This window comes from Theropithecus gelada, chromosome 4 (genome assembly GCF_003255815.1).
Source record: "Theropithecus gelada isolate Dixy chromosome 4, Tgel_1.0, whole genome shotgun sequence".
NCBI lineage: Eukaryota > Metazoa > Chordata > Mammalia > Primates > Cercopithecidae > Theropithecus > Theropithecus gelada.
In genome coordinates, this window is record NC_037671.1 from 53,984,130 (window position 1) to 54,006,764 (window position 22,635).

The 22,635-nt window shown below is 37.4% G+C and overlaps 1 protein-coding gene across 1 annotated transcript in view; it reads right to left on the bottom strand.

The window, feature by feature from the left end:
• PKHD1 (PKHD1, fibrocystin/polyductin) overlaps positions 1-22,635 on the bottom strand; it is a 469,778-nt gene that overhangs the window by 163,618 nt on the left and 283,525 nt on the right. Inside the window, 1 exon segment of the mRNA XM_025382975.1 lies at positions 5,711-5,848. Within this exon segment, the coding sequence (XP_025238760.1) occupies positions 5,711-5,848 (138 nt within the window).

Here is a 22,635-nt window from a genome sequence, read left to right on the forward strand (position 1 = left end):
TATAAGCCATTATAAAAAACAAAAAGCTGGAATAAGATGGTCAATTTTCTCTTCTATTTTCTTTGTCATTTCCACTGTATCTCATATCACTGACCACTTCCTCTTGTAAATTGCCTTCTTTGTTTCAAGATATTATTTTCTTGTCATTTCATCTTCTTTCCACCTATATAACTGTTTGTTTTTTTTTTTTTTCCATTCTTGTTCCTGAACTCAGCTTCCTCTACCACCCTTCAAAGACCGGTGCTCCTCAAAATTTCTATCCACAAAATCTGTTTGGCCAATTTTATTCACATCTTTAATTTCACATTTGAGCTGATGATCCTCAAATATGTACATTTAGCACAGACCCTTCTCATTGGTTTCTTTATTCATAAATCTACCTGCCCTTTAGGTATTATCACTTGCATCTTTCATTGAAATCTAACCTTGAGATTTATGAGTCTGGGTACTTAACAAACCACTGTATAAAGTTTACTGTATACTCAACATTGTTCAAGCACTTTAATAAATATTAACTCATTTAATTTTTTAAAACCTCTATGAAATATGTACTATTATTATTTCTACCTTGGAGATAAGGGTACTGAGACACAGCTAGTTCATATAACTTGCCGAGGGCCATTCAACTAACAGAGTGAGGAAAGGGCACTCATTCTTGGCATCCCCATTGACCCAGATCTCCCAACCCGAAACCTTGGATATATCCCACACAACTCCTCCTTGCCTCAGATCAAAATTATCACTAGGTTCTAGTGATTTTTACCCCCTCAATGTGTCTCTAATTCATTCTTTCCTCTTTAACTCCTGTTAAAGAGTAAACCTTAGTTCACTCCCTTACAATTCCTTTCCTAAAACATCTCAGTAGACTTCTCCCTTTTCACTGTGTCCCTTTTAAGTGCATTCTCTACACTTCCAGCACTAATTTTTCCAAGAATAAATATAATCATGTCACTTCCTTACTTAAAACTATCCAGTGACTACCCACTGCCTTCATAGGAAAATCCAAACTCCTTAGCATAGTATATCAGGTCAACCACCATTTCATACAAAGCCGGCTATCCAGACATACTCATTCCCTGCAGTTTCCCGAAAGTATAATGCTCATCTAAAATATGTACCTGTTCACAGGTCTTCCTTTATCTTTAAGCTCCCTCTAGGTTGGAAGACATGACCCTTCCAATCATGTTTTTACTCATTTGTCACACCATTTTATTGAGACATCTCTTGAAAATTCGGGTTCATGATTTCTGTTTCTATATGCCCAGTATCCCCCATGGTACTTGGTACACGGTAGGCACTGAGTAAACCCATGATAAATGAAAGAATGAACACACATGTGTAATTCTTTAAGCTTATCTTAAGTGTTTTATCAGACTAATGAGACAAGCACTGAACGAAGAATGAAATTGAGTTTGGCATTTGTGATGCAGCTGTAGCCCTCTAAGCAAAGCTTTGATCTTGAGCTTCCTTTCTAATTCTAGCATTCTATGATTCAACTCTATTAAAAGTCCATTGATACCTTTGCCAGCACCAGCTGCCTTAAAAGCAGGACCACCAGCTGGGCGTGGTGGCTCATGCCTATAATCCCAGTACTTTGGGAGGCCAAGGCAGGTGGATCACGAGGTCAGAAATTCGAGACCAGCCTGGCCAACATGGTGAAACGCTGTCTCTAATAAAAATACAAAAATTAGCTGAGCCAACATGGTGGCGGGCGGCTGTAATCCCAGCTACTTGGGAGGCTGAGGCAAGAGAATTACTTAAAACTGGAAGGCAGAGATTACAGTGAGCTGAGGTCACGCCACTGCACTCCTGCCTGGGCAACAAGAACAAAACTCCATCTCAAAAAAAAAAAAGCAGGACCACCAGAAAATATAATTCTACAATGTTGGGACTTGGATCAAATGGTATCAGATAGCAGGCATACACTGGCAGCACTCTGTGCCAATGTCCAAATCTATTAAGTTTATTTACTAACTAGTCTTATTATCTGTTTCATGTTGGGATTTCTTTAGGGTGTGGTAAAATTGGACAGATGGGTTGAAAGTCTTCCTTCAGGCATAATACACATAGGATTGGGCAGATGGGCTCCAATAACCAACCTTTAGGCCTGGAACACATGGATGAAGCAAGGAGAAAAAGAATACACTATCTAGTGAGGGGTAAAAAATAGAATTGGGAATGGAGAAATTTTTTAATGAGACCTGAAATATATAAAGTAAAACTGGAAAGTGGCACAGTGTCACTTACCTTCAAAGGTACAAATTTTTCAGGCAGCAAGCTACATATTATAGTAATAAGTGACCTTAGAAATCCAAATATAACTTACCGAAAAAAGAGATCAATCTTTGCAATAGAAGATATCAACTGGAAATAAGTTTTGTAGTAACAAGAACAGGGTTCACTGTTATTTAATATTTCTCAATTAATTAATGAGGATTTTACACAATGTTAAACAAATGGGCAAATGATAGTAATCTGTGAGGAAAAGACCAGACTTCAAGAGAATATCTCCAGTGTAGAAAGATGAACTGAAATAATTAAATGAAGAGATGGGTAAACAGTATTGCCATTAGATTCCCTCAAAACCCAAGAGAAAACAAAATAAGCCCAACACAACTGTACAATGTAGAGATACGTATTTGTGGCAGCACAAATAAAAAGAGCAGGAATCAGAGTCAACAATGTAGTTGGCAGGACTAACAGCATGACCTGGCTGGATAAAGAAGTCAGTTTAATATTTGGCTTTATTAACAGAAGAATCATATCTGTTCTGATAGCTGGAAGCTGTGCTGGAGAGCTTTTGTTGACACCTCCATTTCCAAGCTCTGTGCTTCTCCACCCTACCCAGTGCCCCAGGATGTGGCTGACCTTTGTGTACTGCATCAAGTTCTCCTTTACTCTGACTTCCAGTCAGGTGTGGCCAAATGGTAGCACAAGCAGAAGACAGGAGGGAAGCAAAAGAATGAGATAAGACTGTTTATTCCTGGAGTTCCTTCCTTGTACTGGGTGAATCCCAACCATACAAAGGCCATGCCTCTGGGGTGATCTGACAACCATCTCTAAACCTTTCTCTTTATCTCTGGGTTCCTGTAACATTCTTTCCTCAGTCCTTTATGGCAAGAGGTAGTAAGGATAAGTGGCTTTACTAGCCTTAGGGTATACCTCATCCCATTTGGATCTTTGTAAATCATTCCTTTATTTAAATCCCTTCAAACTGTCTAATGCTTATGACATATATTTTCTGTGGGCACCCTGGCTGATAAACATTTATTGAACACCTACCATATACCAAGCATTTCCTGCGAGCTGTTATGTTTAATATCTCTCTGAGGAAGGTTCTACTGTTATCCTACATACGTTGCAGATGATGAAATGAAGGTGCCCAGAGGTTGACTTGCTGAAGGTCAAACAGCCAATAGGTGGCCAAGGTGGATTTGGTCCCTCCACCATTTGACTTAGAGCCCATTCTGTTAACTGCTATACTCATTTCATTCTGTTCAGAATAGGCAGATCCCACCTGGGAATAGTTCTTTCTCCCTGGCTTTCAGAGGAATTAAACAAAACAAAGTTGTGTTTAGAGGCAATGCCAGCAAGAAAGAGGGAATCTCATAATAATCTATAGGAAATGGGGTGTACAAATTTGTAAAATTTTTCTGAAAAGCAATTTGGCAGCATGTATTTAAAACCTTTAAAAAATGTTCTTATCCTTAGGCCTATTAATTTCATGTTTAAAAGCCCATCCTAAGGAAACGAAGATATGAATAATGATTTAATTATTGAATGTTCATTGCAGAGTGAGTTACAAGGACAAAAGTCTGAAATATCTTAGATGTTCAACAAGAGAAAAATGGCTAAATTATTATACATGCATGCATATCTATATATTCCCATATATTATATAACGTTGAAATCATTAAAGTTGGGCCTTTGGAATACAATGAGTTGCAGAAATTCTTACATTGTTTATATAGGATCAAAAAAAGTCAAAGCATATGCCCTACATTTTGAAATATATGCGTGTGTGTGTGTGTGTATGTGTAAGAAAATAAATGATTTTGAGATAAAACACCAAAATATTAATTGTGGTTATATTTGCACTTGGAAATATTTGCACTCGGAAACTTTGAGTGATCACTTCATTTCCACCATATAATTCTCTTTGTTTTCCTGTATTTGCAGTTTTGTACCATACACTAAAAAAAAATACTTAAAACGGCAATAACTATGAACCATGGTTATACTGTATGACCTAAAACAGAAAAGATTCAAGAAGATGTGAATGAAGTGCTATAGAATTAAAAGGAGTATGATACTTGTCCTGAATGGCTCAAGAGGAAGAGCCTGAACCTATGGAAATTGGAGGAAGATAGACTTTAGCTTAATGGAACAAAAAGAATTCTAATAGAATTTTAAATAGTGGGAACAGGTTGCCTTGAAAGGTTTTGATTTTTTGGTCACTGGAAGTATTTAAGAAAAGGATTGACCATATTTTTTCAGAAATCTTTTTACAGTGACTTAACCTTTGTTCAGGTAATTAGATCTAGAATTTTCTCCCAACAGAGAATCTAAAATTTTCATGCTACCTAACAACGATATCTAAATATTTCCTTACCACTAGAGATACATTTCTTTGGAATATGATATGATTTTTTTCTGGGAATTCTCTTTTAATCTTCTTCCTGGGGCAAAGTAGAATGCCTTACTAAAGTTCTAAAGTAGTTCCTTTGGAGACAGTGTACATGTCTTTTCAGCATTTATACCCATCGCTTACAACAGTTCTAAGTATATAGTCTACCCATAACATTTCAGGTTTTTTTAATTAAGTAAGCCAAATCTGGTTAATACACTACCCCAGATCCATTCCATTCTGCCTGTCCTGGGGCCCCAGTAACATGATCCGCTTCCCAGCAAGAGGAGCCTCATCTCCTGGCACCTACTGATTCTCTGGTCCTTCCACTAGCTACCCAGGGAGCCATAAAAATAACAAAGTCAGAGGAGTTAATGGTGTGGAATGGGCCAGGTGAGATGCTTGCCTTCTCCTCACTACCTCCCCCATATTGTCCCAAGATATGGAGGTTCTAATAAGGCTTCTCTCAAGATATCCCACATAACCAAGCAAACCAAGCATGCTTCTTCAAGAAGCTATGACTACCTTGTATTTGCTTTCCCTCACTTTCCTCCTCACTTTTCTTTTTCCTTCATTCTCACGTCTTTGGGATTATTAGTCCCAGTAAAGTGCTAGCACATAGCTTTGCTTTCAAGTATATTTTCTCAGGAAATTGTTAAGACAGCAATTGAAATTTTATTGTGAGTTAGTTGATCAGATGATATCAAATCCATCCTGTGATATCTTCTGAAAGAGTGAGTTAAAGGCATATTCTGACACAAAGAAAACCTACTGGAAGACTTGATCTGTAGCCTGGAGGAGGTAAAAAAAAAAAAAAAAAAAAAAAATAGCCCTGGAATGAGCAGCAGCAGGCGGACCAGAAACAGCCTGATAGTGCATGGGCATGAGAGAATGACCAATACAAGCCACCTGTGACCACGTGTAAAGCTTGCCAAAGAGTAACTTTACTAGTACACTCACTACTACCTTAACCCTCCCCAGACTCTGTTAAGCAACCTGCTTGATGATACCATTTGTTTCCCAGAGCCCCTTCTCACAGAGTATAATTCCCAACATGCTTGCAATCCTTGTGCCTTTACTCACCAACTTTCAGCTCCCCTCCTGCAATGACCATGCATGCCACACTCAGAACATTGCTTCTGTCCACAGGGAAGTCTAAGGTACCCATCACATACAGCCCTTTGAAGAATGGAAGATCTGTATCCACGAGGACAGTTCTGTCTGTGGAAGAAAAAGAAATTGCTCAGATATGTCACAAAAACAAGAATTACGTCTTTTATTCTAGGATTCTCCCAGCAGTTTGGGAGCTGCATACAGTGTTATCTAAACCAGAACAGGTATAGCAACTGGAAGAATGAATAGTCTGCCAAAGGCTAGGCCTTACTGAACAGGAAAATCAGTTCTGATTGATAAATGCTACCATTGCTTAACACACCACATTCATGGACAAAATGCACTACTTATGCACCAAACAGCAGCCTTGAGTCTACTGCAGTGGAAACACACAGATCGAATGAGCTCCCTACCCTTTGTTCCTGTATCTTCACTTTTGGTTCTAGCTTCAGGGATATACAGAGCAGTAGACATGACATTGGCCTCTGAAGGCAGACTACTTGGATATGAATACCAATTCTGCTACTTACTAGCTGTCTAGGCAAATAACTTTATCGCTCTGTGCCTCAGTTTTCTCATCTGTGGAATGGGAATAATACTAAAAATAACTGTTTTGTTCATAGGACTTTTGTGAGGGTTAAATGAGTTAATAGATTGAAAATGCTTATACAATATTAGTAAGCTGTATCTAATTCCCTAAGTCCCATTGTGTAAGGCAAAGTACATGGTGCATGCTTAATAAACACTTGATGTTATTATTTTTACTGTTGTCCCTTAGCTTGCCAGGCTTATAGAGCTTACTGGAAAATTTAAAATCATTATGTTTTATTTCCCCTTTCATAAAAGCAGTCTTCATATAACTTCAGAAGAAATAATCATAGCTTTTGCCTGAGATTTACTATAGAGTAATATACAAATACAACATTTTCATTTAAAACAGTATTTCATGTATGCCAAAGTGTTGTGTTACTTTTTGAAATTTAGCAGTAATTCAACACTAATTAATGACATAAAATAAAGATTTTTGCTTAAATTTCTAGTGCCATAATCACCAACACATGTAAAGATTTATAAGGAATTATTTTGTTAATATAATCTCATCTCTCATTCTAGGAAACAGTGCACTTGCCCTTCTTAAGGATATGCCCAAGCAAATTAACTTGTCATGAGTTGTCTTTCCTAGCCCCTCCCTGCTTCCTGCATTATAAGAATGGCCATGCCCTCCTGTGGCAGAGACTATAGAGTTGTAAACCAACCATTTCTCTTGTTTTCCTAAGTTCACAGACTACGGTTTCCACCTCCTTTGCAGGTAGATGAAGTCATGTGACTGAGTTGTAGCCAATAAAATGTGGGAAGAATTAAAGTATGACATCTCTAGGCCTGGTCCATAAATTTTGTATGCCTTTTCCCTCCCCTTTTCTCTCAGTTAGATGTAGAGCAGTGATTCTCAAAGTATGGTCCTATCCCATCAGGATGCAAAGCAAGCATTAGTTCTGCTAGCAAGATATTCTCTCTCCTCGCTGGCTCCACCACTCTCCCTAGGGAAAAAACCTCTCCCTTTTACACTTCAGTGACACACTGTAATGCATCTATCAGAGTACCGAGACACATTATTCAAATTATATACAAACACTATTGTATGTGAGGAAGTAACTATCACTGGGCTAGTCCTCAGTGTGATTATGACTTCCTCTCCCACTCTGACTTCCTTAAGTGAAGAGATCATTCTTTTTCTTTTTAAATTCCTAGTGTTTTTGCAATACTGAAGATAAAGACACTAAATAAATGTCGTCCAGATCTGTTGAGTTTAATCCCCTACATACCTTAAATTCAAGAGCTCATTGGTGACTGGTACAAAATGAATGATCAAGCTAAACAGATAAAAATAAATATATATCTTACTCTCATCTCTGGCACTTTTCAAAATATTCAAATAAAAGAGTGAAGTACCTAGAGAATGTTCTAGGTTTAGCATACATTTTATGGGTTCATAACTTTAAGAATTATTTGAAGCAAAACTTGTAAAAAACAAGAGGGCTTTGCCTCTAATTTATTTACTTATTTATTTAATTTTCATCTTTCATTTTAAATTCAGGGATATATGAGCAGGATGTGCAGGTTTGTTAACACAGGTAAACTTGTGCCAGGGTGACCTGCTGCACAGATCATGCCATCACTCAGGTATTAAGCCCAGAACCAATTAGCTATTCTTCCTGATCCTCTTCCTCCTCCCACCCCCTGCCCTCTGACAGGCCCCAGTGTGTGCTGTTCCCTGCCTTGTGTCCATGTGTTCTCATCACTTAGCTCCCACTTACAAGCAAGAACATATGGTATTTGGTTTTCTGTTCCTGTGTTAGGTTACTAAGGATAATGGCCTCCAGCTCCATCCATATCCCTGCAAAGGACATTATCTCATTCCTTTTTATGGCTGCATAGTATTCCATTATATCCATGTACCACATTTTCTGTATCCAGTCTATCATTGATGGGCATTTAAGTTGATTCCATGTCTTTGTTATTGTGAATAGTGCTGCAATGAACATATGTGTGTATGTGTCTTTAAAACAGAATGATTTCTATTCCTTTGGGTATATACCCAGTAATGGGATGCTGGGTCGAATGGTATTTCTGCCTCTGAGTCTTTGAGGAATCGCCACACTATCTTCCACAATGATTGAACTAATTTACACTCCCACCAACAGTATAAAAGCATTCCTTTTGCTCTACAACCTTACCAGCATCTGTTTTTTGATTTTTTAATAATAGCCATTCTGACTGGTATGAGATGATATCTCATTATGGTTTTGATTTGCATTTCTCTAATGATCAGTGATGTTAAGCTTTTTTTCATATGTCTGTTGGCTGCATGTATGTCTTCTTTTGAGAGGTATCTGTTCATGTTCTTTGCCCACTTTTTAATGGGGTTTTTTTTTCTTGTAAATTTAAGATCCTTATAGATGTTGGATATTAGACATTTGTCAGATGCATAGATTGCAAAATTTTTCTCTCATTCTGTAGCTTGATTACCCTGATGATAGTTTCTTTTGCTGTGCAGAAGCTCTTTAGTTTAATTATATCCCATTTGTCAATTTTTGCTTTTGTTGCAATTGCTTTTGGCATCTTATCATGTAATCTTCGCCTGTGCCTATGTCCTGAATGGTATTGCCTAGGTTTTCTTCCAGGGTTTTTATAGTTGTGGGCTTTACATTTAAGTCTTTATTCCATCTTGAGTTGATTTTTGTATATAGTTTAAGAAAGGGGCCTAGTTTCCATTTTTTTGCATATGGCTAGCCAATTCTCCCAGCATCATTTATTAAACAGGAAATTCTTTCCCCACTACTTGTTTTCTGAGGTTTGTCAAAGATGAGATGGTTGTAGGCGTGCAGTCTTGTTTCTGCTTTCTTTTTCTGTTCCATTGGTCTATGTGTCTGTTTTGTACCAGTACCATGCTGTTTTGTTATGCTATTTGGTTACTGTAGCCCTGCAGTGTAGTTTAAAGTTGGGTCATGTGATGCCTCTAGCTTTTCTCTTTTTGCTTAGGATTGCCTTGGCTATTCGGACTTTTGTTTGGTTTTATATGAATTTTGAAATAGTTTTTACTAATTCTGTGAAAAATCTTAATGGTAGTTTAAGGGGACTAGCAATGAATCTATAAATTGCTTTAGACAGTATGGCCATCTTCATGATATTGATTCTTCCTATCTATGAGCATGGAATATTTTTTCATTTATTTGTGTCATCTCTGATTTCTTTGAGCAGTGGTTTGTAGTTCTCCTTGAAGAGGTCCTTCACTTTCCTTGTTAGTTGTATTCACAGATATTTTATTCTTCTTGTGGCAGTTGTGAATGGGAGTTCATTTGTGATTTGGCTCTTGGCATGTCTATTGTTACTGTATAGAAATACTAGTGATTTTTGCACATTGATTTTGTATCCTGAGACTTTGCTGAAGTTGCTTATCAGTTTAAGAAGCTTTTGGGCTGAGACAATAGGGTTTTCAAGCTATAGGATCATGTCATCTGCAAACAAAGATAATTTGACTTCCTCTCCTCCTATTTAAATATGCTTTATTTCCATCTCTTGCCTAATTGACCTGGCCAGAACTTCCAATACTACCTTGAATAGGAGTGGTGAGAGAGAGCATCCTTGTCTTGTGACAGTTTTCAAGGGGAGTGCCTCTGGCTTTTGCCCATTCAGTAGAATATTGGCTATAAGTTTGTCACATATGCCTTTTATTATTTTGAGGTATATTTCTTCAATACTTAATTTATTGAGAGTTTTTAATTTGAATGTATGTTGAATTTATCAAAGGGCTTTTCTGCATCTATTGAGATAATCATGTGGTTTTGGTCTTTAGTTCTGTTTGTGTAACGAATCACATTTACTGATTTGCATATATTAAACCAACCTTGCATTCCAGGCATGAAGCCTACTTGATCATGCTGGATAAGCTTTTTGATGCGCTGCTGGATTCAGTTTGCCAGCATTTTGTTGAGAATTTTTGCATTGTTGTTCATCAATAATATTGGCCTGAATTTTTCTTTTTGTCATATCTCTGCCAGGTTTTGGTATCAGGATGATGCTGACCTCATGGAATGAGATAGGAAGGAGTCCTTCCTTTTTAATTCTTTGGAATAGTTTCAGTAGAAATAGTACCAGCTCTTCCTCGTAACTCTAGTAGAATTCAACTGTGAATCCACCTGGTCCTGGGATTTCTTTGGTTGATAGGCTATTTATTACTGCCTCATTTTCAGAATTCATTATTAATCTATTCAGGGATTCAATTTCTTCCTGGTTCAGTCTTGGGAGGGTGCATGTGTCCAGGAATTTATCCATTTCTTCTAAATTTTCTGCTTTATGTGCAAGAGGTGTTTATAATATTCCCTGAGGGTTGTCTGTGTTTCTCTGGGGTCAGTGGTAATATCCCCCTTGTTGTTTCTGATTGTGTTTATTTCAATCTTCTCTCTTTTCTTCTTTATTAATCTAGCCAGCAGTCTATTTCATTAGTTTAAAAAAAAAAAAAAAAGCTCCTAGATTTGTTGATTTTTTGAAGGGTTTTCATGTCTCTATGTCCTTCAGTTCAGCTCAGATCTTGGTTATTTCTTGTCTTCTGCTAGCTTTGACATTTATTTGCTCTAGGTTCTCTAGTTCTTTTAGTTGTAATGTTAGATTGTTAACTTGAGATCTTTCTCGGTTTAGATGTGGGCATTTAGTGCTATAAATTTCCCTCTTCATGCTGCTTTAGCTATGTCCCAGATATTCTGGTACAGTATATCTTCATTCTCATGAGTTTCAAATAACTCTGTGATTTCCGCCTTCATTTCACTATTTACTCAAGAGTCGTTCAGGAGAAGGAGAAGGTTGTTCATTTCCATGGTGTTGTGTGGTTTTGAAGAGACCTTTTTTTTTTTTTTTTTTTTTTTTGAGACAGAGTTTCATTATTCTGTTGCCCAGGCTGGAGTGCAGTGGTGTGATATCAGCTCACTGCAACCTCTGCCTCCTGGATTCAAGTGATTCCTTTGCCTCAGCCTCCCGAGTAGCTGGGATTACAGGCGTCTTCCACCATACCTGGATAATTTTTGTATTTTTAGTAGAGACAGGGTTTCAGCATGTTGCCCAGGCTGGTCTTGAACTCCTGACCTCAGGCAATCCACCCACCTCAGCCTCCCAAAGTGCTGGGATGACAGTCATGAGCCACCACACCTGGCCTTGAATAGATTTCTTAATCTTACATTCTAATTTGATTGTGCTGTGGTCTGAGAGACTGTTATTATTTCAGTTCTTCTGCATTTGCTGAGAGTGATTTACTTCCAATTATATGATCAATTTTAAAGTAAGTGCTATGTGGTAATGAGAAGAATGTATATTCCTTTGTTTTGGGGTGGAGAGGTCTGTAGATATCTATCAGGTCCACTTTATCCAGAGTTGAGTTCTGGTCCTGAGTATCTTTTTTAATGTTCTAAATTATCTGTCTAAGATTGTCAGTGGGGTGTTAAAGTCTCACGCTATTATTGTGTGGGAGTCTAAGTCTCTTAGAAGGTCTCTAAGAACTTGCTTTATGAATCTGAGTGCTACAGTATTGGGTGCATATATATTTAGGATAGTTAGCTCTTCTTGTTGAATTGAACCCTTTACCATTATGTACTGCCCTTGACTTTTTTCATTTTTGTTGGTTTAAGTACATTTTGTCAGAAACTAGGATTGCAACCCCTGCTTTTTTTCTGTTTTCCATTTGCTTGGTAAATTTTTCTTCTTTCCTTTATTTTGAACCTATGTGTGTCTTTGTATGTGAGATAGGACTCTTGAAGACAGCACACTGATGGGTCTTGGTTCTTTATCCAGCTTTAAAAGACTCTGTGTTTTTTAATTGGGGCATTTAGCCCATTTATATTTAATGCTAGTATTGATATTGTGTGTATTTGATCCTGTCATTATGATGCTAGCTAGTTATTTTGCAGACTTGTTTACGTGATTGCTCCATAATGTCACTGGTCTGTGTATTTCAGTTTTTGTAGTGACTGGTAATAGTTTTTCATTTTCATATTTAGTGTTTCCTTCAGTTCTTGTAAGGCAGATCTGGTGGTACCAAATTCCCTCAGCATTTGCTTATCTGAAAAGGATCTGATTTCTCTTTTGATTATGAAGCTTAGTTTGTCCAGATAAGAAATTCTAGGTTGGGGGCCAGGTGCGATGGCTCATGCCTGTAATTCCAGCACTTTGGGAGGCCAAGGCAAGTGGATCACTTGAGGCTAGAAGTTCAAGACCAGCCTGGCCAACATGGCAAAATCCTGTCTCTACTAAAAATACAAAAATTAGCCAGGCATGGTGATGCATACCTGAAATCCCAGCTACTTGGGAGGCTGAGGTACAAGAATTGCTTGAACCTGGAAGATAGAGGTTTCAGTGAACTGAGATCACACCACTGCACTCCAGCCTGGGTGACAGAGCAAGACTCCATCTCAAAAATAAAATAGAAAGAAAGAAAAAGAAATTCTGTGTTGGAAAGTCTTTTCTTTAAGAATGTTGAATATTTGCCCCCAATCTCTTCTGGCTTACAGTGTTTCCATTAAGAGGTCTGTGGTTTGTCTGATGGGCTTCCCTTTGTAGGTCACCTGGCCTTTCTCTGGCTGCCTTTAATATTTTTGCTTTCATTTTGACCTTGGAGAATTTGATGATTATGTGTCTAGGGAATGATCTTCTCATACAGTATCTTACTGGGGTTCTCTGCATTTCCTGAATTTCAATGTTGGCTTGCCTAGCTAGGTTGGGGAAATTTTCCTGGATGATATCCTAAAATATATTTTCCAAATTGGTTCCATTCTCCCTGTCTCAAAGCAAGAGTTTTAAACAAATTGATTTTTATCTGTTCCAACCTATAGCACATTCAACCAATATTCAGCTATTAAACCTGATTGTACAAAACGATAAAATTTGTTGAACTAATGCTATCTCTCATCCACAGAGTACTCACACATACACATAAAAGTATGATAGTGGTGCTTTTAGATGTATTTCTCAGCTAAAATATGATAAGTACATGAAGTTTAAATTATACCCCTTTTAGAAAAAATTGTTCCTTTTAATTGCCCTACCAACTCCAAATGTACCAACAAATTTCCCACAAATCACACAAAGACTATTATAACCACTTGAGAACAGGAATGCAGCTGATGTTCTCACTTTTATTTTCTCAGGACCTAGAAGAATAATATTTATCTCATAATAGATGATCAAAAATAACACCACACACACACACACGCATAAGTAAACATGTGTGTGCACACACATAAATTCCAATAGCTATCAGAGGAAAAGTATAGAATGAAGATAAGAAGAGAAACATTAGTCTTATTTCTTTTGGTGCCACACTTTTCACCTTGAAATTCCCTGGATTCATCTCCCCACTTTTTCTTATTTATTCCTTTTCTTTCCTATAATGTGACAAATCTTGATGGGTGTTAGGAATTTAAAGATGAGCGAGTCATGTTTCCCACCATCAGATGAAGACAGGTATATATACGAATAAATAATGTGATATACTTGAAATGATGACATACTTTTTAATTATATGGGGGTTAACTCTGTTTTTATTCCCAGATGCTTCAAACTAGAGTCTACCAATGTGTCTCTTATAAGAAAATTCTGCTAAAATAAAATAAGCACATAGCATACAGAGATTTTCATAAAGGAATTCTCCTTGTATCACAATAATAAAGATTTCAGATAGTTACATGAGCAAAAGAATTCACCCTAATGTAGCCTCCAGAGCAGATCAGCTGCAGGTCTAAATTGATCAGTTCTCAGCTACAATGACACTTGCAGAGGATTCCTCTTTTTTCCAGGAGTCAAAAGCTGGCATCTATGTGCCACATTTTCTAGAAGTAACATCCTTTCCATAAAATTACTCAAGATATTTCAGAGCAATCACTCAGAAATAGTTATGTATACAACTCACATAATAATATACGGGATGGACCACATCTAATTTAAGTGTGTTCCAGTGCTTTCCACCCCGTCCTGCCTTGGCTACAGATATTCCACCCTATTCTGTCAGTGACCAATCTACCCTACTTGAGAGAATGAGCACTGGCATATGGAGGGAACCATCTGGAATTTCTGTTGCTCAATGGGTGGCTGATGGGGGAGCTGATCTGGAAAGAGGCTCCAAAAAGAATTAATGAGTTCCAGATGTAATTAAAGACTGCTTTTCCCCCCAAAGGGGCTCAGGACTAGCCATGGGGTGGTGCCTCTTGGTTCCGAATTACACCCTTTAACCACTTGTTCATCCATCAAGCACTAAACACCACCATCTTTATCCTTTTGCGTTTTGCCAAGCAGTGTTTTGGCTTTTTGGTCTTTTTTTTTTCCTGAAAGTGTTCTATTTTTACAATTAGAACACTAAAGCTTTAAAAATAATATCTGGAAAGTTAACAATAAGGAGAAACCCCTGAATTTTTCCATGCACCAAATGCAACAACAACAACAAAAAAGACTCGGAGTTTTATTAGAAATGCATTAAGTAGCCTCAAGACCAGAAAACCTGAGCCAGACTGAAAGACAGATGTCTCTGAAAGAGGGGTGGGGCTTCTTTTGTATCAAGAACAATTTGACTACCACAGTTACAAAGCATTCCATATAAGTTCAACACTAGATTTAAACTCACTTTTTTTCCCAGCAAAGTTAGGGAATCAAGGTCACTATTGTGTAGCATTCCAAGGGTCTGACACTTGTCTAAATCCTGTAGAAATGAGATCAAGGGCAAAGGGCACAGATCCTGGGAATAATGATGGGGTCACATGAACAGGCATAATTTAGGGCAGGCAGACCCACTGCTTGTATGGTATTCACTGTATCAGGCCCCATAACTTAGGTGGTGAAGACAGTTTCCACTACAACCCTGCTATTGTCAGGAAAGCAGCCTATACTGACTTTGGACACAGCTCAGACTTCTGAGGGAGAGCAATGGCATGCCAGGCAGAGCAGGACATACAAGGACTATTTGTGGGCTTGTTATTTTCCTGTACCTTCCATAATTAATGGGTTTTTTTTTCTACACTCAGCCTTGGCCCCTATATTTTCTATTAAATATGTGAACCAAAGGAAAAGTAAATTTTAAAGCCATTTGAATCACTACTAAATGATCTAATCTTCCTTTGTAGAAAGAAAATATTTTTAGCTCCAAAGTGACTACTTTAAATATACATTTTACACAATGATTGGTGATATTTTCTTTCCTTTGTGGTCTTGTTTAACTTTGGAGGCATCTAACAATTTATCTAAATAGTCTATCATAATTTATAAAGATGAATCATACATCCAAGGAAAGTATTCCTAAAATAGAATGGAAACTCTTATACATAAATACTTCATAGAGATGAAAGATGAACATGATTGAAAACTAGTGTCAAGTAGACTAATTTACTGAGATGATGGTATTCAGTTCTCTGGAGTTCATTCTCTTATAGAAAAAGCTGAACAGAGATGTGCTAGAAGATAAGGATGCAGTCTTTCTATAACTAAACTCTTTCCAAAGAGTTGCTAGCTTTATAGTCTGCCTTTTTCATCAAATCCACACAGGTGGTTTCTTTATTCAACTCTGCCTATCATTTTTTTCAAACTGGTCTTAAAAATAGGCAGAAGAGGCAGTTTCAAAGTGCCCAGAGGCACACTATTCAAGACTAAAAGCCAGTTTCCTAACACCTTGAAGAAAAACCATCTGCTGGCCTGATTGTATGTGTGTGTGTGTGTGTGTGTGCGTGCGTGCGCGCGCGTGTGTGTGTGTGTGTGTGAGAGAGAGAGCAAGAGAGAGAGAGGAGGATGGGAGGGGAGGAAAGAAAAATAGCTCTTCTCACTCTCACTTCATGAGAAGAGTCCCATTTAAACTTTGGACAATAAATCCCCATCCCACTCCCCACATTCTTTCTGTGTCTTTTTCAATCACACACAGACATGCATAATTCCCATAGTAGAATAAACATTTTAAATTATGATATTTTAATTGATCAATAAAATGTTTAACATACAATGTTTATTTCTTCCTCTAGTCTATACCATCTGTTCTTCAAAAATATTTTGAATCTATTTAATAGGAAGGTTTTTAAGTAAAATTACCAACTGTATCAGATCAGTCCTCTGCATCCCAAATTCTGAAAGGAAAATACCAGAAGGTGCTGCTGTTTTCATAAAAATAGAAAAGATTCTGTGCCTTCTCTCATCCCAGGCTTTATTATTATTGTTTTAAATCTAGAGACAGTGCTGTTGTTCTCTTCATTAGACTTCAAAGAAATCAGAGTGGTTGACATGGCATTGCTATTTAAACCAAGGTCCATAGTTGTCACCTTGCTCAGATGGCTCAAGGCAAAAACAACAACAACGACAATCAAACAAACAAAAAACCTAGACCTTGCAATCCCCAGAAGACCTAAAAAGGAACAATATGCATTTTGATAAACTTTAGTTCTGATGTTAAACTACAGTTTGGCTTTATTCACGTAACTCTATTACCTCCATACATTGTTAATGAATTCCAACTAACACGAGGTTTGGGGATAAAATCCCTCTCCAATCCTGTAGCGAATAATGCTTAATATGTGAAGAGGCATAAACTGGCAACTCTCAGGTGATCCAATTATTAAATTTTTACATGTTACAGTTGGTTTGAAAGCCAAACTAAGCACTTATTTTCCTATGTGGGTTTTTGTTTTGATTTGTTTCCTTAAGAAGAATAATATGATCAATTTTTAGTAAATAAATATATGTTTTACTTTTACCCTGAATAGAAAAATATGAATATCTATGAAATAAGTGATTCATTCCTGAATGGTGCTGTTTAGGCAAAGGTCCAGATATCAAATATTATATCAAATACGTTTATTTCTCCCCATCAGGTCTTTTTTGAAAAATAAATCTCTTTTTGTCTCTGCTTGACACTAGACAGGTCAATATATCCAAAAAACTATGAGATTCTTTAATTTTTCTCAGTGTTATTGGCTTCTTTTCTTAAGTTCTCAATTGTTTCTTATGCAGGAAAAGAAACCCAAAAGATTATTAAAATCTTAAAAATAAGATGCTTGTATCCTTTTTGTTTTTTAAACATACATATATCAATTATAACTGATGTTTAAGAGAGAGTTTAAAATATAGTATCTGACTAACAAATATTTAGTAAATAATCTATACTTTCTATTTTAATATCTTGTACCAAAATTTATATTTTCTGAACAAACCAATCTATGTGTTGTGCTCCTAAATTAATAAAGTGCTTATAGTTTATAAAGCACAAAATAACTTCTGTAGAAGTTGTTATTGTTTTCAACATTTTTATATTTTCCATATTTTTTGGAAAGTCCCAAAAAATTAAGTCCCTTAAAAGTCTTCTTGTAAATTCCAGTGAATTACATATGTTCAAAGCAAGGAGTTCTTGCTTGGGGTTTCCAAAATATGTTATTTTCCACTTGAATTCAAATATTGTCCCAGAAATCATGAAGGTTCCTAGAATGTTTATTGATAATTCTAAGTATTCTAACAATAATGTCTGGATTCTACAGCCTCTATCAAAAGTTCCAATACTCTAAAATATCTTTGTATGGTAAACATACTGAAATCCTTGTCCTTAGAGTTAATTCCTCTTTTTAATCCAAGGTGACTAGAAGACCCCAGGAGAAAAATAATATATAAAGAAAAGCTATTCTCACTGACCTATACATTTGTTCATCCATCCATTCATTCGCTTAGCAAATACTACCAAGTGCTTTGTCAGACACTGTGATATATGCCAAAGAAACAAACATAAATAAAACAAGTCTCCCACTTCACATAGAGAAGAAATTTTTTTTTTTTTTTTCTTTTCCTGAGACAGAGTTTCACTCTTGTCACCCAGGCTAGAGTGCAATGGTGCCATCTTGGCTCACTGTAATCTCCGCCACCTGGGTTCAAGCAATTCTCCTGCCTCAGCTTCCCTAGTAGCTGGGATTACAGGTGCCCACCACCATGCCTGGCTAAATTTTTGTATTATTAGTAGAGATGGGGTTTCACCATGTTGGCCAGACTGGTCTCAAACTCCTGACCTCAGGTGATCTGCCAGCCTCGGCCTCCCAAAGTGCTGGGATTACAGGTGTGAGCTATGAGGTAATGAAATTGATGGGATGAGTTTTGAAAGAAGAAAGAAGTAAGATCTGAAGTCCTTTTAGTATTTGCTTCTGATACCCACCAAAATGATCATGGCAAAGCCCAGGCAACATTTCAAACTAAAAAAGACTATGTCTGTTTCTTCTTTCTTTCTAGCGCCCATCCATCTCTGATAAACTACGGTCCTCATTTGCTCCTAACTACCAAATGGCCAGAATCCCACTGATGCACACCCACCAACAGCCCACACATATGAAAGGTCTCAGTAGTTCTACAGTTCCAGTAATTTCTCAGTTGTGTCCCAAGTCCCTCCAGGCTTAACTCACTTATACATGACTAACTAGAGAAATAATACTTCATTGGGGTAACAGGAGAAATTAAGCAAAATTCCACATAAAAAGTATTACAGTGCCTGGCACATAAAAGGCACTCAATTATCAGCTATCGCTTCCATATGCCCAACATGTAGCTTGGAGTACTTGCTCTATACCTGTCACTTCACTATTGTGTGAACCAAAGAAACACAGTTCCTGGCCTCATGAAATCACAAATTTTGTGGAGGAAATAAGACATTGATACACAATTGCAAAATTTACTGCATAGGCACAAACTCTGCAAATTGGTAAGAAGAAAAACACATAATACTATGAGAGTAACAGCGAGGGATCAAGGATGAAACAGCTGAGACCTAAAAAGCGAGCAGCAGTTAACTAGGTGTAGAGTTGCTCCAGAGAAAGGAGGCAGGAGAGATGAAAAGTCAGAAGTGGGAAAGAGCTCCATACATACAAAAGACTGAAAGGTGAGAAACGCAAATCAAAAATCACAATGAGATACCATCTCACACCAGTCAGAATGGCTATTATTAAAAAGTTAGAAAATAATAGATGCTGGTGAGGCTGTGAAGAAAAGGGACTGCTTATACACTGTTGGTGGGAATCCAAATTTGTTCAGCCACTGTGGAAAACAAGTTTGGTGATTTCTCAAAGAACTCGAAATAGAACTACCATTAAAACCAGCAGTCACATTACTGGGTATATATCCAAAGGAAAATAAATCATTCTACCAAAAAGACACGTGCACTTGTAGGTTTATCACAGCACTGTTCTCAGTAGCAAAGACCTGGAATCAACCTACCTGCCCATCAATGGTGGATTGGATAAAGAAATTGTGGTACATATACACCATGAAACACTATGCAGCCATAAAAAAGAATAAAATCATGTTCTTTGCAGCAACATGGGTGCTGCTGGAGGCCATTATCTTAAACAAATTAACACAGGAACAGAAAATCAAATACTACATGTTCTCACTTATAAGCGGAAGCAAGCATTGGGTACACATGGACATAGAGATGAAAACAACAGACACTGGAGACTGCTAGACAGGGAAAGAAGAGACAAAAGGCTGAAAAGCTATCTATTGGGTGCTATGCTCACTATCTGGGTGAAAGAAAGGATTCATTCATATCCCAAACTTCAGCGTCATGTAATACTTACATGTAACCAACCTGCACATGTACCATCTGAATCTAAATGAAAAGTTTAAATTATATTTTTTTAAAAAGACTGAAAAGCAACAAGAATGCCCACACTGCTGCATCTGGAGGACAGAGGTAAGAAGCAGGGCTGGAAAAGTGGGCAAGAGAGCGGATCAGGAAGGACTTTGGAGGCTATGTAAAAACCATGAGATTTTCATCTTGAGAATGAAAGCAAGCCACTAAGGGGAAATTAAAGAGGGAAATTACACAGCCAACTCATATTTTTAAGAGTGCTCTGTATAAGGTGTAAGGAAGGGATCCAGTTTCAGCTTTCTACATGTGGCTATCCAGTTTTCCCAGCATCATTTATTAAATAGGGAATGCTTTCCCAGTTTCTTGTTTTTGTCAGGTTTGTCTAAGATCAGATGGTTGTAGATGTGTGGTAATTCAAGATGGATTAAAGACTTAAATGTTAGACCTAAAACCATAAAAACCCTAGAAGAAAACCTATGCAATACCATTCAGGACATAGGCATGGGCAAGCACTTCACGTCCAAAACACCAAAAGCAATAGCAACAAAAGACAAAACTGACAAATGGGATCTAATTAAACTACAGAGCTTCTGCATAGCAAAAGAAACTACCATCAGAGTGAACAGGCAACCTACAGAATGGGAGAAAATTTTTACAATCTACTCATCTGACAAAGGGCTAATATCCAGAATCTACAAAGAACTCAAACAAACTTACAAGAAAAAAACAACCCCATCAAAAAGTGGGTGAAGGATATGAACAGACACTTCTCAAAAGAAGACATTTATGCAGCCAAAAAACACATGAAAAAAAGCTCATCATCACTGGTCATCAGAGAAATGCAAATCAAAACCACAATGAGATACCATCTCACAGCAGTTAGAAAGGCAGTCATTAAAAAGTCAAGAAACAACAGGTGCTGGAGAGGATGTGGAGAAATAGGAACACTTTTACACTGTTGGTGGGACTGTAAACTAGTTCAACCATTGTGGAAGACAGTGTGGCGATTCCTCAAGAATCTAGAACTAGAAATACCATTTGACCCAGCCATCCCATTACTGGGTATATACCCAAAGGATTGTAAATCATGCTGCTATAAAGACACATGCACAGGTGTGTTTATTGTGGCACTATTCACAATAGCAAAGACTTGGAATCAACCCAGATGTCCATCAATGATAGACTGGATTAAGAAAATGTGGCACATATACACCATGGAATACTATGCAGCCATAAAAAAGGATGAGTTCATGTCCTTTGTAGGGACATGGATGAAGCTGGAAACCATCATTCTCAGCAAACTATCACAAGGACAAAAAACCAGACACTGCATGTTCTCACTCATAGGTGGGAATTGAACAAAGAGAACACTTGGACACCGGAAGGGGAACATCACACACTGGAGCCTGTCGTGGGGTGGGGGGAGGTGGGAGGGATAGCATTAGGAGAAATACGTAATATAAATGACGAGTTAATGGTTGCAGCACACCAACATGGCACATGTATACATACGTAACAAACCTGCACATTGTGCACATGTACCCTAGAACTGGAAGTATAAATAAATAAATAGACAAAATAAAATAAAACTAGAAAAATAAAACAACCAAAAGTAGAACTGCCATTTAATCTAGCAATCCCACCACTGGTTATCTACCCAGTGGAAAAGAAGTCATTATACACAAAAGATACTTGCACACGCATGTTTATAGCATCACAGTTTGCAATTGCAAAATTGTGGAACCAATCCAAATGCCCATCAATCAACGAGTGGGTAAAGAAACTGTGGCATATATATATATGTGTATATATATATATATGCTAAGTGAAGTAACTTAGCTAAGTTTTATATATATATATATGCATATATATATATATGCTAAGTGAAGTGAAGTAACTATATATATATTCTAAGTGAAGTAACTCAGGAATGGAAAACCAAACACTGTATGTTCTCACTGACATGTGGGAGCTAAGCTATGAGGACACAATGGCATAAGAATAATACAATGGACTTTGGGGACTTCGGGGGAAGGGTGTGAAGGTTGAGGGATAAAAGACTACAAATATGGTGCAGTGTATATTGCTCGGGTGATGGGTGCACCAAAATCTCACAAATCACTACTAAATAACTTACTCCACTAAATAACTTACTCATGTAACCAAACACTGAATCTAAATGAAAAGTTGAAATTATATATTTTTTAAAAGACTGAAAAGCAACAGGAATGCCCACACTGCTGAATCTGGAAGACAGAGGTAAGAAGCAGGGCTGGAAAGGTGGGCAAGAGAGCAGATCAGGAAGGACTTTGGAGGCTATGTAAAAACCATGAGATTTTCATCTTGAGAATGAAAGTAAGCCACTAAGGGGAAATTAAAGAGGGAAATTACACAGCCAACTCATATTTTTAAGAGTTCTCTGTATAAGGTGTAAGGAAGGGATCCAGTTTCAGCTTTCTACATATGGCTACCCAATAACCTATAGAAAATAAAAAATAATTTAAAAAAAAAAAAAGAGTGCTCTGGCTGCAGTGGGGGAGAATAGAGTAGATGAGGGTAAGTACAGCAGGAGAATAATAATTAAAAGATATTCTAGTGGTTCACCCAAGAGGCCATGATGCATATATTAGGGTGGTGAGAGAGGAGATTAAAAAACACATATTTGAGTTATACTCAAGAAGCCGAATAGCCAGGATTGGATAAAGTGTCAAGAACAACCCTGAGCAATTTGGAGTGGAAGATGGTGCCATGTACTGGAATG